The sequence below is a fragment of the Chelonoidis abingdonii genome, chromosome 2 (assembly GCF_003597395.2).
Source record: "Chelonoidis abingdonii isolate Lonesome George chromosome 2, CheloAbing_2.0, whole genome shotgun sequence".
NCBI lineage: Eukaryota > Metazoa > Chordata > Testudines > Testudinidae > Chelonoidis > Chelonoidis abingdonii.
In genome coordinates, this window is record NC_133770.1 from 223,591,302 (window position 1) to 223,615,135 (window position 23,834).

Below are 23,834 nucleotides of genomic sequence, written 5' to 3' on the forward strand. Positions count from 1 at the left end.
CTTTACCCAAGATTTCCTACAATAGCAACCCAATTTCATATGTTTATTTTCTCAGACATAAGCACATGAACAAATAGATATAACACTCCATTCTTATCCTAGTTGACTTCTCAGCTCCTTTATCACACTGTCAACCACACTCTTCTTCTTGAAATCTTGTCCGACTTTGGCTTTTGTGACTCAATCCTCTCCTTGTTCTCCTCCTACCTCTTTAAGTGCTCCTTCAGTGTTTCATTTGGAGGATCTTCCTCTTCAGTGCTCCATCTTTCAGGGGGAGTCTCACAGGACTCCATATTGGGCCCCTGCTCTTCTCCTTCTACATTGTCTCTGGGTTATCTTATTCATGTATATGACTTCAACAATTGTGACATGATGACTCTTAAATCTACCGCTCCACCTCTTACCCATCTCCTTCTGTCCAAACTAAAATTTCAGTCCATCTTTCTGATATCTCATCACTGACATCCAGCCATCCATTCAAGCTTAATCTGACCAAAACAGAGATTTTTATCTTTTCCCTCAAATCCTCTACTCTCTCTCTTTTTAAAGTCACTGTGGAAAACACCACCATTGTTTCTGTCATGCAGGCCTGAAACCTGGGTATTATCTTCAACTTGTCCCTCTCTCTAGACCCTTTAATTCAAGCAGTGTTTAAATGTTGCTGCTTTTGCCTGTAAAACTTATGCAAGATCTGGCCTTAATTCTCCAGCCACACAGCTAAAATTCTCCTGCAGACCCTCATCATCATGTGTCTTGACTACTGTAACATCCTTCTCTCTGGTTTTGACAAATCTCATCTTGCTCGATTTAAAATCCATTCAAAACCCTATAGCAAAAAAAATCTTCTTCTTGGTTCATCTCTTTGACCATGTCACGCCTTTTCTTTGCATTGCTCCACTGACCCCCACTTCTTCACCATAACATCATACACAAATTTCTTATCTTCACTATTAAGGCACTCCACGGCCTATCCCCACCATATCTGTGAACTCATGTATACTTACACGACGTCAAGTCCCAACTCCACTCTGCTAATGACACTGCCCTTGATTGTCCGTTTGTCAAATTTTCCAATAAGCACTGCCATGCATTCTCATATGTCACCAGGTGTTTGAGGAAGGAGCTCTCTGTAAAAATCTGCAAGGCCACTACATTATCCTCCTTTAAATCTCTCCTTACAACCCACCTAAGCCCTGGTGCCTACGAAACTCTTGAGAATGGTTAGGCACCTTGTGTGCTGTAACTTCTGCCTATTTCACTGTTCATGACTGTCACTATTATCTTGTGTTCCATCCTATCTGTTTATTGTATCCAATGTACGTTATTAGAATGTAAAGTCTTCTGGCCAGTAACTGTCTTTTTATTTGCACTGTGCCTGGCACAATGGGGCCCCAGCCTCTAGGCACTACCACAATACAAATATTAAATAACAAAAATAACAAACCAAGCTCAACTCTTGCTGGTGAAAAAGGAGGAGAGAGGTATCATTATTGTCATTTTTTAGACTTAGGAAGCACTCAGATACTATGATGTCAGACACCAGTAAAAGAGCTTATATAGCTATTTGCTAAATGGATAGAGACAATCTGGCACTAACAAAGCTAAATTGAAGGCATCAGTTCACGCAGAAATGCAAAAATCCATATGCTGGGAATTACAAAATACAATTACATTTTGCTGACAGGAAACACGCTTTTAAATACCTCAGAACTGTTTTCTATGGCCTAACTGAACTAGCTTTTCCATTATAATTTTCTATGTTTCCTATGGGCTTGTCTGGACTTAATGTGGTCATGTGCTCTCTGAGGGTGCAATTTCAAAAGAGCATGAATTGTTTCCCATCAATTGGTCTGTGTAGACCGAACACTGGTACACTTCACTCCTGCACATGTCCACATGGGCACCCCTCATGCTACCCCTGCTCCCAGACTTGACACCAGTGTGCACTAAAGGCTCCCTGGTGTGCCTTAACGTAGTACTGTTTCAAACAGCACTGTGTTAAAGCGCACCAGCAGGGACCAGTTAATGCGCAGCATGTTAATCTGCTTTAGAAATCACACATCCTCAGAATGCATTAACCACCATGTAGGCAAGCCCTACCATAAAGAGCCATTTCAAGTAACGAACATAGAAGGGGTATTAGAATAACAGAATCCATGTTAGAATGGGTATCACCAGCACATGGAAAATACACTGTTCCAGTGTTTCTGAAACACTAACTATTGTAAAATGTTGTTTTTAAAAATAGTTCAGAGCTGCAAAATTTGGACCTGAACTTCCCCAAATGTTGATGAGGTTTGTGTCTGAAGGATGGGTATAGGCCCACTTCTAGCTACTTCAATGGTTCAGGATAACTGAATTTATAGAGACAATTTATTCTCAATATGAATGATAGAAATCATTTATTTTATGCAAGAACAAAGGATTTCCAGAGAGCTCATTCATTACAATATAGACTAGTTATTGATACAATATAGACAGGTTATGTTGATAGCACTGCCATTAAAATGCTACATAACATTAGCCTAGACTAACTTAAAGATTCATATGTGAGGAAACCAACTGACACCTGTGGCTTCTATGTAACTTGTTATTATTCATGAGCTCTAGGCTGCATATTAATCACCTCTTTTCTTCAACACAGTTAGAGAAGTTGAATACAAAAAAGATCAAGACTCATCATCATAGCTATGCCACTGTGAGATTCAAAAGGAAGCATTTCCAGTTTTTCAAATTTTAAATGTAAAATTTTAAGTATAATTAACTGCTTATTTGTCTTAATAAGCACACACTTCTAGTATAATATTTGACAAAAATAAGAGAATGCTGACTAAATATGCCATAAAAATTAATGGAGCATTTCAAATCACTAGAAGAGTAGAAAATCTCATTCTATTTTTATTTTTCAATTAGTTTTTCCTTTTCTTTTTTTCCGTTACTATGATTTGGATTTTCTGAATCTTCAACAATGAAACACATTTGGATGTATATAACAAAAGCCATAGGTTTAAAAAAATCCTCAATGATGGTTTTGAGACTGGATCACAGTGATGATGCAATTTATAGTAGTTCGAAAAGTTTTGTTCAAGCTCGTTTTTTCCTTACATCATGCTAATAATAATTGTGAAATGGAATTGCATAATATTAAAGTTTAATATGAATATGGCATCCTAAGGACTGCACAGCAAAACTCTATAGCGGAAAATAGAAGTTAAAATTTATAAGAATATGATGCATTAAAGATCTAGCAGCTACATTTTTTTTTATGTATTTTGCAAAGAACAGAACTGAAGACATTTTTCACTTCAGTCTTTTACAAACATTTCTCAAATGCCTGCTGGTTATGGTCATTAACTGTGGGAAAAGACTGAAAGGAGTGGCTTTACAAAAATATTAACAACATACCACTGCATGAGAAAAAGAATAGAACATTTAAACTACATTACATAAAAGCAATTTTCCCCAGTAAATGTAAACATATACCTAGAAAAATAAAACCCACAAAATATTAAACATTATATCCCTGTGAGGAAACCATTGTTAAACCTTGTGCCCTCCCTTCTGCCCTCCCTGCCCCTTCGCCCCCCACCAGTGTGTTGTTTATTAGTGGATAAAGGTGAGTTATCACATAACCTAACAATGAAGGTGTGGTACTTCAGCTAAATAGCAGTTTCATACTAAAGAAATTATATACAAATAAAATGAAAATGACAGTATTGTTTACCATGGCAGTAAGATCTGCAAAACAGTACACAATAACATTTTCTAAAACAGCAGAACAGCAGTAGTAATGCCTTTATATTTTTCAAATGTTTATATCCAATGTATTTATAATAATCTTTTCAAAGGTTTGTGAGAAATAAATCTAATCTTTCTCTTTTTCTAAACTATGCATGGTATATGTGCTAACTTACTGAATTCATCCTTCATGCAATTCCAGTTTATTAAAGAGGTTAAAAATTTATAAAACTCTGATGGGATATGGTTTTAATGCTTCATCACACTACCCATCATTTGCTTTTCAATCTAGATCAGAATGATCTTTCCTACTTCTCTGCAATCACCTACCTGCACAGCTAATATTTTCTGAGCATTCTCATGAGAGGCTGCCTGGAACTTCGCCAGCCCAGCCTGGCTATAGAGGCCTCGTTGTTTGAAGTACTCCACCAATGCCCTGTGCATCCTGCTTTGCAGCACAGAGAGCTAAAGGGAGGAAGAAGGGGAAAAAAAGTCAGAGCAGGAGAGGAAATTAATGGCAGTGTTCAAGAAGAATGATGGAGGGAAATATAGAAAGCAGTCAATAGCCCATTCTGCACTGTACGGACCTGACAGGAATTTCACAGTCTCTTGATTTTTCAGCCCACTCATGTGCATTCATCAGAAACCAGTCACATCTGGCTGCCAGGATGGGGGGTTAATTTTCTCTAAATGCCTCAGCAGTTTTGTTCTAGCTGAGGCAAACTCTGTGACTGCAAAGCTGATGAGTAAAATATTTCTACTTCACCCAGTTTAACTCAAAACCGATAGCCTCGGGACATATTGAACCTTTCTTAAAAAAATAATCTTTTGAAGCTTTTTGAACGGCACATCAGGTCAGGGCAAAGTTTAAAATGCAAGTTTAAAACTTTGATGGACACCATGGCTTTTTTCCCCTTGTAAAGCTTATCAAAGCTTGGCAATGTGTGCTTTAGAGCATGACAAAACTAAAGAGAATTAACTTAGCCATCAACTGCTGAGGGAGAACAATAACAGGAAAGAAATTTCCAGATAGAACTCACTATTAATCTACCTAGCTATAACTATGTGACATGAAAGCATCTAACTGCACTAAATTACAGCAAGTGCAGCTGTTGAAAAAAGTGACACTATTTTTTAATAAGACTTTATATGAAGAAGATACTACAGATCATAGAACTGTCCTGATTAGAAGGGGATCTAACTGAAATGATTAAAACAGGAAATGGAAACAGTGTATTTTTACAATTTATCATTTACTATAGCAGCAACATTCTCACATCCCATAGTGAAGACTGTGTCTGTATTTCCATAATTTTCAAGTGTTTATAACTCAAACAGAAAAACTTTGCATAGCAGGTCTCAGTCTAGACACAAAAGCTTTTAATCAAAATCGACAAGCTACCAATACAAAATGTAGTTGAAGATAGTGGTGTGCTCTTATAATTGAAAGTTGGTTTCTTTCTTAAACTGAAATTCTACCAGCATTTTTCCAGAATCTGGACTAGTGCCTTTGGCTGATCTGGAAACACACAAATGAAAACCAACTAAATTAATTTGTTTAGAAACATGATTTTGTGTTCAAGCATGCTAATTATTTCAATAACAATTTCATAGCTATTGTTAGCACATGGCCTTTATGAGCATGCCTTTCAACCACATTTGCAAAATAGATTCTAGCATTCCTTTGGAAATGCTACAATTCATTAAGGTCAATGCTACAAGTCAATAATGAGACCAGTAATAAGGAAGCCTTTACATGATTGCTTAGGAGCCAGTATGGAGTAATATGAAAAATGTCCACTTTTTCAGAAGGACATAGATTATAGTGATGTCAAAGGAACTATTATGGACCACAGAGTAATTAATAAGCATTTTCAAAATTAATGGCCTAGTTTTCAGAGGTGCTGAACTTCCACAACTCCCATTGGGTCATGGAAGCGGTGAGTACTCAGCATTTTAGTAATTCAGGACATAAAATATTAAAACATATATTTGTATGTCAGAATTTATAATTTATTTATTTGAATTTGGCTGTTTGAATAGCATAGATGCATTACAATGACATGGAATAAAAAATTGGGTAAATAAATTGGGAAAATATAAAAATCAGCCCTAATCACAGCCAAAATCTGAAACCAAATGTGAACATATTTTTCAATCTAAGTTTGTCTACATATCACTGCTCCCTCTCTGATCTCTAACACGCTAAATACTTTTTCTGAAATCTATCTTGAGGTCTCTGTGGGCATTAAATCTCTGGTATTCCAACTGTTGCTTTCCAATCTCAGAAGATTTGAGGCTTTTCTGGGCCTTCAGCAGGGAGGCAGGTAAGGGAAGAAATAACACATGGCATTTTAATAAAACAGTCCGCTTCGGCCCAACAGAGAAAGTGTTGGAGGGCAAGCCATGATGGAATATTTTAAATGTTCTGAAAGCTGCGAGAAGGAATGTTGTTATATAATGGGTTCTTGTGGAGAGGAAAATGAAGGTCCGGGTAGGATGGCTGGGTGAGGGCAGAAGGATTTGGTTCAGGATCGTGAAAGGGGCCAGACAGAAAGATGCCAGAAGGTTTGTTTGCATCCATATTTTTGCCTTATCCAAGCCAAATGAAACCTTCAAAACTTTTGAGTGCCATCTATCACAAATAATTCAGTACAATGTGCACAGGGGAAATTGCTACCTTATCATGCCTGTTTTAAAGAAGTGACAGAAAACATGCAAATTTCAGTTATGCTAGGCAAGCACATGGACCTATCACTCTTATACTCACCCCATCTTCCTCTCCATGATCTTCCTTTAATTTTACTCACTTGCCTCTTGTCTTTAATTAGAATGAGCAGAATAGACATACCTGAGCTAGCTTTGATAACAATGAAGGAGTGGCAGCATAGGCTGTACAAGTCTGCCCTGTGTACTTATTTGGGTGGCTAGCTTGTGCTAAGGTGGCTTCACTACTATTGTTACTTGAGCCAGAGCGATCAAAGCTGTCTGTGGTATGTCTACATTTGCAGTCATACTCTGATTGCATTATAGCCCTACCCGTAGTCCCCTGGAAGGAGGCCATAACCTTCCCTTAAATCCTCTGCTGGGTCATGTGCCAAACAGGTAGTCTTTAACTCTTTGCCAGCTGTTTTATTTTATCACACCAATGGACATCAAAGGTAAAAAGCCAGCAGTAAAGTAATTGGTAGGTGTCATTGCTTGTAATAACCCTTGAGAAATCTGAAAATAAATGTATTACTCTGTCCCTGTGAATCTGACAAATATGGTTTGTTTCTATGTATTCCTAAATAAATTGAATTTAAAATAGTTATAAACAAGTATGCCCTTTCTTGTAATAAAAGCTGTAGGAATAGATAGAGAACCCAGACACTGCATGATATTCACCTCATTTCTGACAAATGCTCCCTTAATGGCGGAGGTTGAAGAAAAGAGTGGGTACCAAAGGGACAAGCAGCACAACCTCCAAACCTTGGGGATTCACTTGAAAAGAATCTCCAATCCCCCTGCAGTACCTGCCATGCAATGATACTCTCTTGAGGATGTGATATTGGCTCAGTTGGCTGCAAAATAACCCCTCTCAGAGGAATAGTGGGGGCTGGTGCAGGCACAGAGTAGAGGTTAATGCTGCAAGGAGGAACATTAACTTCCACAGATTTCTACCTTGCTGGGAGGGGAGAATACTACAGTGAATGGCTCCTCCCTCCCCTTAACCCATAAACCAGGAAGCTTTAACCATATTGCTTTGCCATGGACGCACTTCTGTAAGCTCCTGGAGAGATGAAGTATGCTGTGGAGAAGCTGCCCTCCCAATTCTGTTGTTTGGGAGCTTTACTGCCCTGTTTTACCCTGTTTTTGTTGTCGCTCCCCTCTGTGACTCACAGCAGAGGGGAGCATATGGCTCTGTTTATTTAATTCTTTGTTTATATATCAGTATCATGAATAATATCAGCACAGCTCTGGGAAGAAAAAGGGAGTTGTTAATTAGCTGCTGCTGCTGACCCAGCAAAGAGGAGCGTCCCACAAAAACACTAGGTCTGATTCTGTTCTTGCCTAGACTAGTTTTTACAGTAATGTACCACCACAGACTTCATTTAATTCATTGCTGAATTACATCCATGTGACCACTAGACCTAATATCTTTATCTGTAATTTCTCATTGGAGGAACCAAGATTCTGAGGCACATATCCCACCAGATTATAACAATTTTTAGGTAGGTCAAATTTTGAACCAAAAGCATGGATAAAAGAGCCAGTACTTTATGCAAACCCATAGCATCAAAGGATAGACAGGGAGCAGTCCTTGTCAATCTTGTTACCCAGGACTGATAGCAGACCAGCTTTTATTATGGTATCCTAGCTGCCTGGGGCTGGACCAAAGCCTCACTGTTTGGCAGATATAGCATAGTACATAGACCTATAAGAGAGATTCATCTGGTTAAAGGCTCATTATGGCTACTGAATGTAGACCCTGCAAAAATCCAGACCGGAACACAGAGAGGTCCAAAGCCAGAAGTGCATTTTCAGTGGTGGCTAACATTCTTCTTAGGTTGCTTTAATTACCACTTCTGGCCAAAGATTAAGTATTGGCATTACATGGATCATAGGCATGATTCTCCTCTTACTTATACCTATTTTGCATTAGTGATTTTCACCCGTGTGCTTAAAATTTTCATTTCTACAAACTGGAATTATACAAAAGCTTAACATATTCCAAGAAGGACTAATACAGCAAATCCCAAAGGTTCTAAATAAAGTAATACCTGACAGAGAGTATTATGGGCAATGCTGGTTTGCCTGACACTTCCCATTATAAAACCCTGTTTTCAGTTGCTTATAATTTTGCCCAACCTCAACTGTTTGAACTGAAATTTTCCACGCTGGGTGTCTGGCTCAGGGTGAATTTGTTGGAAAATTTCAACCAGAACACTTCAACTGTTTCAGAGAATGAGGCTAGAGACTACAGCCTGATCAATTCTTACAACGATAAACTCATTTATTGGCGTGCAATGGGCACTTGTCACAAATGACAGGTTCTTTTTCGGTGGCTACTCAGAGTTAAATAAGAAGATGAAATTGGTGAAGACAGAAACTTTACAAGGTTTAGTTAATACTGATATAATTGAAATAATAGAAAAATCAATATACATAAGTATAGCAAAGTGGTTTCTTGCACTGTTCATACTCAGTCTTACACTGTGCTTACTTATAACCTTATGGATATCTTTACAAACAAAGATAGAAGAAATAAGTGGAGATCACCCCCAAAGGAGGGCACTGGGTCAGGTTTCCTACCTGGTTATCTCATGTCATTCTCTGGTGTCCAAACAAGAGCTTGGATAAACCACATTTTTTACACAGCTTTTCCTATTCCATCCAAATATGCCTGGGATCATATATGGTAAGATGTCAGCCTCCCGCCAGTGTGTGTAGTATTCCAGTTCCCCACAGCTAAACTTCTAACTGTTAATACCTCGCTTGCATCAATCAATGTCCAATGATTTTGATAAGTCAATTTTGTTAGATCCATGATTACCTTATTGGAAAAATAGCCTTACATGTTTGTCCATGGCTTACCTATTTATCACATAATGCATTGCTAAACTATCACAAGACACATATTGCTAAATTTTATAACCTTAGGTAAAGCATATAATACTCTTGCTAGCTTACACCAACTACCAATTTATATTGGGGCTCATTCTAAGCCCTTAACACTTAATGCTTATGACATAGCTAAGACTATTTTAACACACATATTTTGGTTCTTGTGCTCATTGTTACAGCTTCAATAAATTCCATTATTATTTCTATACACATGCTTAGCAAATAGATTATATTTTACCCAAAACCACATACCCTCCAAGAGCAGGTCAGGGGTTGTCACAGGTTTCACGCCCAGTCTGAACTTTAGGGTACAGACGTGGGGACCTGCATGAACACTTCTAAGCTTAATTAACAGCTTAGATCAGGTTTTGCTGCCACCATCCAGATGTCTGAGTCATCTGGAAAACTCTGTCTTCCCCCCAAAAACCTTCCCCTCCCTGGGTAGCCTTGAGAGACTCCTCCATCAATTCCCTGGTGAGTCCAGATCCAAATCCCTTGCATCTAAAAAACAGGGAAAAAATCAATCAGGTTCTTAAAAGAAGGCTTTTAATTAAAGAAAAGAAAGGTAAAAGAAAAAAACCTCTGGGAGACAGCATACAAGGTGATCTCACAGACAACAGATTTAAAACACAGGATGTTCCCCTGGGCAAAAACCTTAGTACACACAAGAATAGCCACATTTGATTATTCCCCTAATTGCACAAAAGACAAGTTACAAAAGAAAATAAACATAAACCTATTTATTCTTTTCTAAAACTTACTACTCTGATAAAAGGCTGGTTCTTTGATCTTTTTCACTCCGACTGAAACTGAAACTGATTCTAAACAAAAGAAACTTCCCTCCTTCCTTTTGAAACATCTTGTCCCCCCATTGGTTCCTCTGGTCAGGTGTCAGCTAGGCTAGGTGAACTTCTTAATCCTTTACAGGTAAAAGAGGCATTAACCCTTAACTATCTGTTTACGACAAGGGTCAACAGGATAAATGTGGTGTTTTTTCCACGCTAAAAAATTCTAATGACCTTTTCTTAGAAAAGTTCTACCACCCATATGCTTTGAAGCAGAGGTTGAAACATGGTAGTGGATGACCTTTGTATCAGGGCCATATTTCTTGTGATCTTTGTGAAAATCTGCCCAAATTGTGCCAATTTATAAGTCTTTTAAAATGCTCAGTAGAGATAAGTATGATTTCAGAAGCTAAAGTCTCCAAAGAATCCATTCTCATTAAGTGCACTTGAGTTTCTTGCAGCTGACCCAAAACAGCAACTGAGCATGCTCCATCCCAACAGCTCATACAAGTAACCGAACTGCACATGTATCATCTCTACAGAGCAATTGAGCATACTCCAGCTCAGGCATATAGGGATGAAGCCAGACTTTCTCTGTAATGGCTTCTTCCAGTTGCTGTGGGCCAGGGCGGAGCTGGGCACTGGAAATGAAAGTAGAAAGCTTGTCATGAATCAGGGATACCTTCATTAGCTGTATTCATTTGGCACTCCTCTGGACTGATAATACTGCAACTGACAGCCAAATTGACATACTGTGTTCTCATAACATTGTTTTGTAATTATACAATAAGGACCTGTTAACAACAGGCATCAAGCTATGAAAAAATATAATCAAAACAAAAACAGAACAAATACCAGGAGTTTCATTGCTACTATTAATTAGTAGTCACTGTTAGTAGTAGTCACCTACTAAAATCTTCTGATCTAAGCAGATCACCATCACATTTCAAACAGGGAATAATGTGCCATTCCTAAATCTACACTTCCTCTATTTTCAAATGATATTAATCTTATATCAGAAGACCCAATATGTGTCTCATGTTAATTCAATAATGTGATGTGAATGCTGCATTCTATGTAAATGACATAAGCCTTATCAGTTCCATTCATTGTTACAACTCAAACAATGACAATTACAACAACTCTACAGATTTTGGCACTGTAAGAATGGCAGATTTATGAGAAAAATCCAGTTAATATTTATCTTTTTATACTACTCAACTCCCAAGTTACACCTGTATAATATACAAAGCTCTAGGTAATGAGATATTTCTTTATTGTCAAATCTGTTCCACAGACTGCTGTTAAAGATTACATAGCTCATTTAAATAAAGCTCTTTTGTCAACAGCCTGGATATACTTTAAAAATGAGTAAAAGCCTCATGAAAACCCAAATCTCCCAGCTGATGTGCAAGTATACAGGAAAAGATGCAGTTGTCTTTTGATCATATTCCAGTTGTGAAAGCTTTGGTGAGCAGATTAGCAATGTTAAATAATAATAAAAAGAAAAACTATATTTCAGGAATGGTTGGAAAATAAACTAACAAAAGCCTGGAAAATTAAAATTCAGTCTTACACTCTGTGGTTAACCCATACTAAAAACAAAATAACATAAAGAGAGAAACTGAAGTCAAGATTGGCACTTTAGTTTTAACTATTATTGGGAGAAACTAAGGAAAAGCGACAGTAGTATGAATTAAGGACATTTTTCTTTTTACTAGCACCACTATTTAATGGTATTGTTAGTTATTTGATTTTTTTTAAGATTAAACAAATGCTTCTTGTAGAATTAGCCCTTTGAAGAAATGAAATACCAACAGTTGACGTGATTTCTAAATAGTCTATTTTTATTATAGACATTTTAATTTCTCTTTGTCTTACTCACATTTTATCCATGTAAAATCACTCTACAATTTACCCAAGAATTCTGTCTATTGGGCAGTTGTATAATATAGCTTACAGCAGCCTTTCCTAAACCATCCACACTTTTCAGCTTTGCTCATTAGCTTTGGTGTAGTATGATTTCTACAGCTGGGATTAAGGCAGGGGTCGGGGGGGGGGAGAGAATTATTTGTGAACATTTTGGAAAATAAACTGAACTTTGATTTATCACATTCACATCCTTTTTGTACACTTTTTGCAAATGTTTGCAGGAATAAAGTGTTGCTCATATGTATGTTCATGAAAAATAAATTTGGAGCTTGTAGTTGAATTTTTTGGGGATGGCAGAAAAATTATTTTTGTTGGAAGTAGTGTAGCTACTCTGAATTGTATTTGTGGATTAGTAAAAGAAGCGGCTAGACCACAGTACAAAGAGCAAGAGGTAGAAAGTAGAGGCCATATGAAAGAGGGAAGGAGAGAAGAGGAGGAGAATTTAAAGAAGCAGCATAAAGACAGTGACCTAGAGAGAGGGAGAGAGAATGGAAATAAGGAGGATGGGTGCAAGATTCTGCATCTAAAGAAAGAATCCAAAGAGGCCACCATATGAACTTTATAATCTAGGTAAATGAATGAGAGCAGCTCAGATAGCAGTTTTACAGGTCTCTTCACAGAAGGCTCTTTTCTTCTTTGCCCTTGACATTGCTTGGGACCTAGTGGAGTGAGTAGCCATTTCAGAAGCAGGTAGTTTTTTAAAATGTAATGTACAATTCTCTGACAGCTACTTCAACAAATATAAAAATTGAGGTGTGATTCTCAGAAGTGCCTAAGTCCCACTGAAAGTCAATGGGACTTCTGTACCTAATTCACTGAAGGCACTTCTGAAAATCCGACAGGGGGGCTTTGGATACCATTAGACCCTTTTTTCAGTAATCTTGGGCCAACTTTTAGAATAGGGCTGTTCTTTTCAAATGAAATTTGGAGCTCTGTCCTCATGCAGAGAATATTTTCCTTAGGTGTGATGTTTTAAAGCAGAAGTGAATACACTTTAGCCCTGAATTTGGATCTGTTCTGAAGCACAAACCTATGCAGATCTTGAACTCCTCAAGAAATGGATCCTTACAGGAAAGTGTTCCTGGTTTGTTGACAATAATCACAGAGGAAATAGCCATAAGGGACAATATGAAAATAAAAGCAAACGTCCAAATATGCTAGGAGTTAGCTCTGACAAGCAGTGGATGTGGAAGGAGTTGCTGTGCTCACATGTCCATGAGCGGAAGAGGGGTCAAATGAAACTTGTTCCCCATCTGTTCTGACATTACAGGCTTTGCACAGGTTGGGACGCACATCAGCTCCCCAGGCTCCTAGCAAGCATGTCTTTGATCTTTGGTCAGTTACAGACCTGGTTGAATTTGATGGGTGTGATATTCAGACTAAATGAGGCAACAGTTAAACACTTTTTTGGTTAGTAACAGCCAAAATAGTGGAAGCCGCTATCCAAAGACTACACTGAATGCAGAGGCTGTGGATTAACTGGGTCTATCTGTGTGTGTATCATGTGTAACAAGCAGGGCCGGCTCTAGTCATTTCGCCGCCCCAAGCATGGCAGCATGCCGCGGGGGGTGCTCTGCCGCTCGACGGTCCCGCAGCTCTGATAGACCTCCCACAGGCGGCCCTGCGGAGGGTCTGCTGGTCCCGCAGCTCCGGTGGACTTCCCGCAGGCGTGCCTGCGGATGCTCCACCGGAGCCACGGGACCAGCGGACCCTCAATAGGGCCGCCTGCAGGAGGTTCACCGGAGCCGCCTGCTGCCCTCCTAGCAACCAGCAGAGCGCCCGCCGCGACATGCCGCCCCAAGCATGCACTTGGTGCGCTGGGACCTGGAGCTGGCCCTGGTAACAAGCAGTCAGAAAGCAGAGGGTGAGAACAGAAGAAAACAAGGACACAGCAAACGAAGCTCTTGTAGTGTGGCTCTGAGACAAAGAGAGAACTTTTAGAGCAGAATGCTGTCTGGAAGATAGGCTTTGAACTAAGAGCAGGGAAATTGCTTCCTGTTTTTTGACCCTACTGTGTTCAGGGGAACAGGACTTTGTGTACATTCTTTCTAAATAAACATGATTCCAACATGGAAATACCTGACTCTACTATCAATTTCTCCTCCAATGGAAACAACCCACAAATTCATGAATATTGGCTAACCACTAATATTTAGGTTAAGGGGTTACAATACCTTGTCTGTCATGTTCTGAGGATACACCTCTTTGTAATGGTGGATACTCACCATGTAAGGAGTATCTAAATACAAGAAATATTGCCATTGAGCAGAAATCAGGTGTTCCACATAACAGGAGTCTTCTGTACTGCCAGCTACCCCAAATAATTATAATGGTCCCCAAAAATTTAATTCTTCGCCCAAAACTCAGAAACCACCAGACCAGGGAGTCTGCGGAGACAAGTCTGAGCAGTGAGCTTGGGGACAGTGCTTAAACAAGCACGACAGAGGCTGGTTTTCAGCCCTGCAGACTGGATGCATTGCATATCGAGTAGTTCAACCCATGAGAGGACTACTGACCATGCACTAATCAGAGGACTTCTTTAAAAAAAAGCAAATATAGATAAAGTCTTTGAAAGCAGTTGATTTAATAATGTAAGTGTCTACACTACTGAGTCCCTTCTGCTGCCCTAAGTGGCCTGTAAAGTCGACTTCTGTACTCCACCTCCACAAGAGGCATAGCTCTTGATTTGACAACCATGGATTGACATGGGGATAGTGTAGACACTGCATTGTGTAATTTGAATTGACTTCCTGGAGGTGTCCCACAGTGCTTCGTGTCACCACTCGGGAGAGCACTTTCAAATCCACTGCACATCAGCCAGGTACACAGGAAACAGCTGCTCCCCTATTAAAGCCCTGGGAAATTTTGAATTTTCATTTCCCATTTGATCAGCATGGAGAGCTTGCCAGCATAGCTAATCATGGAGACTCAAGGCCGCAAACACACTCCAGCATGGAGTACAGACAGTGCCGGCGCTAGGATTTCTGACGCCCTAGGTGCTGGGACATTTTGCTGCCCCCCGCGCGGGTCTCGCGGCTCCGGCGGAGCTGCCGCAGGCATGCCTGCGGCAGGTCCACCGGAGCCACGGCTCCCTGACCCCGGGGGGAGGGGGGGCGCCCGGTTGCGTGGTCGCGGCGGGGCTGCTGACCTGGAGCGCCCAGCTGCGGACCGCCGCGGCGGCTTTCCTGACCCGGAGCCCCGGGTTGCCGCGGTCGCGGGCAGCGGCTCCTGAACCCTGGGAGCGCCCGGGCTGCTGGCCGCCGCGGCGGCTCCTGACCAGGGCGCCCGGGCTCGCGACCGCCGCGGGGCTCCTGACGCAGGGGACGCCCTGGGTTTGCCGGGGCCGCTGGGCAGTCCTTGACCCGGGACGCCCTGGAGCTGCCGCGGCTGCGCGCTGACCCCGGGGGCGCCCTAAGCTGCGGGCTGCAGCAAGCTGCTGCCGCCGGCAGCTCAGACTATGCAGCGGCCGCTGCACCCATTTAAAAAATTTGGGGGGGGGCTCCGCTTTTTGGTGCCCCCAAATCTTGGCGCCCTAGGCAACCGCCTAGTTCGCCTAAATGGTTGCACTGGCCCTGAGTACAGAGGAGGTGCTGGATCTTACTGCTGTGTGGGGAGAAGAGTCTGTGCAGGCAGAGCTCCAATCCAGCAGAAGAAATGCTGACATCTATGCTAAGTTTGCACAGGGTATGGGGGAGAAGGGCTACACTGGGGACACGCAGCAGTGCCACGTCAAAATAAAGGAGCTTTGGCAAGCGTACCAGAAGACAAGGGAGGCGAACAGTCATTCTGGTTCTGCCCCACAGACATACCACTTTTATGAGGAGCTGCATGTAATTCTCGGCAGCGGTACCACCGCTACCCTAAAATGCTCTGTGGATAACTCCCAGGAGCCCTGGCAACCTCGAGCAACAACAAGGAGGACATTGTTGATGAGGAAGAGGAGGAGGAGGAGACTGAAAGGCAGGCAAGGGGAGGATCCAATCTCCCTGACACCCAAGAGCTGTTTTTAACCCTGGAGCCCATCGTTTCACAACACTAGTTGGCGGCGGAGCATGATGCTAAGGAAGGAACTTCTGGTGAGTTCACATTTCAAATCAAACTGTAAGGGTTACATACTATTTTTTTATGTTTAATGTGAACAAAAAAGTAGGTGTAATGGGTATTGATGGCCACTCCAGCTACGCAGAGGTGGCTCTCCAAAAAAGACTGTTTAAGTACAAGGGGATGGCCCAAGAATTCTCCACAGAGATCTCTAGGAAGCTTTCATGAAGGTACTCCACAGGCTTTGCAGAAGGTTTCTGGGTAGGGCTGCCTTATTTCATCCACCAAGGTAGGACACTCTCATATTAACTCTGCTGGCATCATTGCAGCACACTGCATTGCAGCATAAGGATCAGGTCTGTACCCAGACACTTGCAGCATCTGCTCCCTTACCACCTCAGAAGAGTGATATTGCATATGGTCATGAAGGGGAAATGGGGGAAGTTTTAAATGCTAGCCCTTAAACTGCAAACAATTCAACAAGTAATCTGCCGTGTTGGGTGAAATCTGGGTCACACTTTCCCAAACGTGCTGTGGTTATGGTTGGACAGGATCACCATGTACTGCAACCAGCACTTAAAAAAAAAGTGGGGGGGATGGCTTCCTGTTTGTCTCCCTTCACCCCCAACCTGGTGCCACTTTTGTAAAAAATAAACTGTTTGGGGGACTTTACATTGGTGCCTGTCCTCAAGCATCATCCAGATTGCTAGGGAAATGGGGAGGCTTTTCTGAAGTTGCAACCTGTGATTCCAAGGATGTCTTCACAAAAGCTGCAGCACAAGACCTCTTGCCCATGCCTCGTGGCCTTACTCACCATGGCTGGAGCAGCAAAATGACTCTTGCAGTAGGCAGTGGTTGTGATTACGCTGTAGCTTGCAGTGAAATGCATCAAGGGGTGTTTTTCTTTGTAAAAAAAATTAACCTTGTACCAGAAAATGTATGCACTGCCAACGCTACCCTTGTGCTTTGTATTCCTTGCAGCTGAAACCTTGTCCGTCAGCAAATCCTCCACACCAGGACAGAGACTTTCCTAGATTAGAAGGCAGAAAAAGACAACTTTGGAGGACATGCTCAATGAGTTAATGCGCGCTTCCGAGAGTGATAAGATAGAGCTCAGAGCATGAAGGATTACACTGTCCAAGAACCTGGATATGAACAGGGAGGACAGGAAAGCATGCAGGGAACAAGAGCATGCCATGCAGGAAGAGAAGCTGTGAATTATGAAAGAGCAATCATGCATGTTGAGGTGTCTGGTTGAGGTTCAAGAAAGGCAACTGGATGCTAGAGTCCCTCTGCAGCCTATGCTGAACCTGCTGCCATCATCGCCAAGTTCCACATCCTCCTCCCTCAAACATCCTACGAGATGTATATGGAGGGGAGGGGAAAGTTCGGTATCCCTTGCACTCAACACCAGGGGAGGGTCCAAGGACCAGAAGGTGCCTATGATGGTTTGGACTCCCCTTCTGGGATGCCTTCTGATGTACTGGGATTTTACTAAGCCTCTCCTGCTTGACCCTCTCCCTGCTTTGCTGAATTAGGCTCTCTGGCCTTTTGCAGCACACACACACAGGTAGGGCCACACTGCTCTGCAGACACAGACTGAAGTTAGCTCTGTGTGAGAGGACTCCCGCAGCACTCACGTGCACATTCCTTTTAGCAGATAAACCCGAAATAATACTGTCTTGCAATGTATAGAAAAATCTGCACAGCACAAACTCATAAAAATCCACCCTCTTCCTCAATGTGAAGATAGATGTGCACGACTTCTTGCCTCCCACTTAGAAATGACATAAACTGGTTTTAATAATAAACAAAATAAGTTTATTAACTACAAAAGGTAGATTAAATGGTTAAAGGGGTAGCAAAGAGAACAAAGCAATTACCTTAGTAAATAAACAAAAACCGCAAACTGAGCTTAACACACTAGATAGGTAGGATACAAATTAGCAAATTCTCACCCTGAGTGATAAACAGGCTGGCAGATTCTTAAGGCACAAGTTGTCTTGGTTTTCCCAGGTTTTTTTATATAGGCTAAAAATCCTTCTAGCCTGGAACCACCACTTCCCACAGTTCAGTCTTTGTTCTTCAGATGATTTCAGGTGTGTTGTTGTGGGAAGAGTGAAGGCCTCTCCTGTTGTCATTGTCCCTCTTTTGTATCTTCCTTACACTTAAAGCTTTTTTGCTGTGACATAGGTCAAACAGTTCCCACTGCATAGAGCTATCTGAGCTGGGTCAAACAGTTTTCATTGTGTAGAGCTATCTCTGAGATATTTCTATTGCACACAGTTCCTGGGGTAATCCATATGCTTGTGTGCATTTCTTCAATAAGCCACTAAGATTGTTTGGCCTCATCCAACATAGCACATTTAAAATACAGAGACGGGGTCAATATTCCCAGCTTCAGATACAAAAATGATACATGAATACAAATTGGATAATCACATTCAGTAAATTATAACCTTTCTAATGATATCTTACAAGACCCATCTTGCATAAAGTATATCTTAGTTATACCATATTAATATCATAACCATAGTTCTATGAAGAACATGGGGTGTAACATCACAGGACCCATTCCCACACCTTTGATTGTTATCGTAGTGCATCTGTAAGCAAGCTGTCCTTGTTTCTCCCCCACAGTGTTATCTGCCCTTTTGCCCCAGGTTATCTTATTTTTCTTTGCTGTCTCTGTCTGTCTGTGTGCATAATAAAATTTAACAGATTGAGGAGAAAAGGCTCTTTATTCATTCAACACACAGTGGTTAGAGGGAGTAGACTTTACAGGGAAGAAAATGCAATGAAGGGGACAGTTTGGTAAGGAACAACACAGATAAGTATCATGTTACTCTGGCTCACTGCTGAAACTGGTTTTCAAAGCCTCATGGAGACACAGAGCCTCTCGATGTGCTCTTCTTATTGCCCTGGTGTCTGACTGCTCAAAATTGGCTGCTAGGTAATCTTCCTCAATCCTCCACCCAGCCAGAAACTTTTTTCTCTTTGTTTCACAGATATTATGGAGAACATAGCAGGCAGAAACAACAATGGGGATATTGCTCTCACTGAGGGCTAACCTAGTAAGCAAACAATGCCAACCACCTTTTAAATGTCCAAAGGCACTTTCCACCACCATTCTGCACTTGCTCAGCCTATGGTTGAACCAGGCTGCTTGTGTATGGCTTCATGAGCCATGGCAGCAAGGGGCAGGCTGGGCCTCCCAGGATCACGATTAGCATTTCAACATCACCAATGGTTATTTTGCAGTCTGGAAAGAAAGCCCCTGCTTACAGCTTTCTGAATAGACCAGAGTTCCTAAAGATGCACGCATCATGCACCTTTCCAAACCATCCCATGCTGATGTCAGTGAAATGGCCCCTGTGATTCATCAGTGCTTACAACACCATTGAGAAGTACCCCTTTTGCTTTATGTACTCTTTCGCAAGGTGGTCTGGTGCAAAGAAAGGGATATTCATTCTGTCTATAGCTCCACTGCAGTTAGGGAATCCCATCATGGCAAAACCATCCACTATGTCCTGCACTATTGCCCAGAGTCATTATTCTTCTTAGCATAAGTCTGTTGATGACCCTACAAACTTGGATCATAACAGATCCCACGATAGATTTACTAACTCCGAATTGATTCCCAGCTGACTAGTAGCAGTCTGCCATTGCAAGCTTCCACAGAGCTATCACCACTCACTTCTCCACTGACAGAGCAGCTCTCATTTTAGTACTGCTGAGATTCAGGGCTTGGGAAATCTCTTCACACAATTCTTGGAAAGTGGCCTTACGTATCTGAAAGTTCTGCAGCCACTGTTCATCATCCTATAGCTGCATAATGATGTGGTCCACTTGTCAGTTGTTGTTTCCTGGGCCCAAAAGTGGTGCTCAACTGTGTCAAGGTGATGCATGATTGTCAGCAGAAACTGCGAATTGCTCCACTCTATGTCTTCCAGCAGGGCTGCTTGAGTGGCATCAAATTGTCCCATGTGGTGGCTCCTGTATCAGCTGTGAAAATACTACAGGATAAGTATAAGGTGTTTGTAATGCTCACAACAACAGTATACATGCTTATCGTACTATGGCGTCTGTGCGGGTAACCCAAGCTTATGAAAAAAGGTGTGAAAAAGGCTTGGTTTGTTTGCTGTTGATTTCAGTGAGGGAGGGAGGGAAGGAGGTATGTGCATCATGAGAGGCTAATGTCATGTTCCCATAACCACCCACACAAATGTTTTGGTCCCATAAGGCATCGCAAGCCCAACCCAAAATTTCACTTGCTACATGAGCTATCCCACAATGCAGTGCTCTGTGCGTTGATGCAAGCCCTGCTAGTGACGATGCACTCCGCCGATACAATGAGCATAGTGTGGAAACGCAAGATCGACTTGCTTAAATTGGAGCCTCGATGTCAACTTACATGAAGTTGATTTAACTTAGTAGTGTAGATATGGCCATAGTGGAGAACCACAAATAGGCCTTTGTGTCTAGGATGACCAGATAGCAAGTGTGAAAAATTGGGATGGGGGTGGGGGTTAATGGATACCTATATAAGAAAAAGCCCCAAAAATTGGGACTGTCCCTATAAAATCAGGACATCTGGACACTCTATTTATGTCACACCTCCTAATGCCTTTCCATGTTTCCATCCTCTCTCTTATAATCTGTACTTTCCCTGGGGCTCCACTAAATGAGAAAGGAGAGGAGAACTGTCTGGGGGTCAACTGGATCTCCTTCCTGTAGAACATGATTTGATGCCCTCACTTCTTAGCACCCTAAAGGAGACTTAAAAAAAAAAAAAGTAAGGTCAGCAAAATAACCACAAAAACAAAACAGAATAAATATTTTGTTTTTCTTTCTAGAATGTATTAAATCGTTAAAGAATGAGTTACAAAAACACAAGTTTGTTACCTCCTTCAGCTGTGCTACCTATAGGTGATCGTACTTGGCCAAACACTCTCCAGGAATAGAGGCATAGAGTTGATCTGACACCAATTTTAGCAGGTAGTCTGCCACAACATCCACAATATGAATGTCAAGGTGCAGCCTGTGCCCCTCACAATACATTCACAGTATTTTGTGCAGGCCAGAATATTCAAAGTATCCAGTGAAGCAAAACAAAATTGTTAACACACACAAACAAACTGCATACTATATATATCATGCAGGTGTTCCAGGAAACTGTGCCATGGATTTAAAGACAGATTCAAGGATCCAGAGTCTCAAATTCAGGCATAGAGTGCTATGGGTGGATATATCCAAAACAAGATGGCTAATGTGAACATATTACATTGCTGCAGAATATACTAATTTGATTACACAATGCAAGCTGCAAAAATGCTATTCTGTAGTGTAGACAAGGCTATTTTGTCCACTCTTCGACTTTCCTTTCTTCATCTTCCTTGCCCGCTCTGTTCCTCCAGATATTCTCTAGAAACTTTCTACTTTTTCTGCAGTTTCTTCTAGACTTTTCCTATGAACCTTATTCCTGGTGTCTCTGAATGCCTTCAATCTTCCTTTCATGTCTCCTCCTCACCAGTTAGCATCAGAGACCAGCAGCCATCAGTCAGATTCTTATTGTAGATCACTATTTATAATATCTCATGCTAAATTACAAACCAGTGCTTTATGTAGCAATGAAATAAAGCCTCTGGAATAGTCTCTTTTTTTATAAAAGCTTCCCTCTACAATAGATCATATTCTTCTCATAACTTCAAATCTATTTTAAAAGCTAAATAACTTATTTGCAGACATGTGAGGAAGGTACCATATATTAGCCACTTCCTTCTTTTTTGAAGAGAAAATTACTTGCCTCAAGTTCTTGTTCTCTGAAAGTAGCATTTATAAGAGATTCAAATGTTTGGGTCCATGTTTCTACAACGACAGGGACTGTAATGCTCCCATTTACATTTCTAAAACCATTAAACCACCTTGTCAGTAGGTGTCAGATGCCTCTTTACTGGGAAGATACAGCAGTTACAAACTTATTTCCCATTCTTGTTTAAATCAGTGATACTCAGATCTCAGTGGTTCAGGAGCCAAATTAGTGATCAACATTACCCAAAAGAGCCATCATTGTGAAATCATTGTTTCATTTACTATTTTATATATATATATTTTCTAACAGCAAAATGACTGCCCAATTATTATTATTTTATCAGCTACAATTGGTTAATAACCGTGAAAGCATCCTGATCAGTTAATAATTAAATTACACAGTGTTTTAATATCACGAGCTGTAAAGAGCTACAAGAGACATATTAAAAAGACACTTCTGGCTTGCAAGCCTCAGTCTGAGTATTACTGGTCTAAATTAATACAGACGAATATATGAACAACTGGTCTGAATTCAACAAAATGAAATTAAAGACAGACAAGTTCAAAATACTTCTTTTAAGAAGGAAAAATCAAATGCACAACTACAAGATGAGGAGTAATTGCTAGGTATTAGTTCTGCTGAAAAGGATCTGCAGGTTATAGTGGATCACAAATTGAAAATGAGTCAACAATATGAGGCAGCTGCGAAAAAAAAGGCTATTATCATTCTGGGGTGTATTAATAGAAGTGTTGTATGTAAGACGGGGGGATAATTGTCCTCCTTTACTCTGCACTGATGAGGCCTCAACTTGGAGTATTGTGTCCAGTTCTGAGCACCACACTTTAGGAAAGATGGGGACAAATTGGAAAAAGAGTCCAGAGGAGGACAACAAAAATGATAAAAAGTTTAGAAAACCTGACCTATGTGGAAAGGTTAGAAAAAATGGGCAAGTCTGGTTTTGAGAAAAGAAGACTGAAGAGGGAACTTGTCACAATCTTCAAATATGTTAAGGGCTCTTATAAAGAGGATGGTGATCAATTGTTCTCCATGTCCACTGAGGGCAGGAGAAGTAGTAATGGGCTAAATCTGCAGTAAGAGAGATTTAGGTTAGATATTAGGAAAAACTTTCTAACTATAAGGGTAGTTAAGCTTTGCAATCGACTTCTAAGGGAAGTTGTGGAATCTCCGTCATTGGAGATTTTAAAAAACAGATTGGACAAACGGCTGTAAGGGATGGCTATGTTTACTTGATCCTGCCACAATGCAGGGAACTGGACTTGATGACTTCTGGAGGTCACTTCCAGCCCTATGTTTCTATGATTCTATGAAAATAATACAACAGGTAATTAGTGAAAGACCCTTCTTACAATGCCTCAATGCAGGTCTGTTTAATACCGAGCCCATAAGTTGCATTCTGAAGCTCTCAAAGATGCCCCAGGCTCCACCTCTGTAGTAAGTCTCCCCAGACTGTTATGGAGCACTAAGAACTGCAGGTTGTAGTGTACAATGCACTTTCAGCCTCTGTTCCATTAACGATGAGCCTGATGTTCATTTATTGTATACTAGCACTTGAGAACGTGTGTCTGTGAGACCCTACTTAGAGTGCACACCCTGAAGTATGATGCAATCAGAAGTTTTAAATATATAAATTATAGCATATATTATGTAGTTGCAATATATACAAGACAAATTCATTCAGCAGAAAACATTAAAATAACAAAATTAGACAAAAATAGCAATATTGAATATTTCAATAGACTTGCATATTTAAAAAGACTCATGTTCAGCTCTGACGCTCATGTTTACTCTCCATTCTCTCTGAGTGCTGAGCAAATATAGAACAATCCCTCGTTTCCCACCACTTTTTAATTCAATAAAAATTTATCATAATTGGTGCTTATTCAAGTATAGGTCAAAGG

At 40.9% G+C, this 23,834-nt stretch overlaps 1 protein-coding gene across 1 annotated transcript in view; it reads right to left on the reverse strand.

Annotated features, from left to right (window-relative positions):
- Nucleotides 1–23,834, reverse strand: part of CCDC178 (coiled-coil domain containing 178) — a 379,540-nt gene that overhangs the window by 36,974 nt on the left and 318,732 nt on the right. Inside the window, 1 exon segment of the mRNA XM_075061966.1 lies at nt 4,069–4,203. Coding sequence (XP_074918067.1) covers nt 4,069–4,203 — 135 coding nt within the window.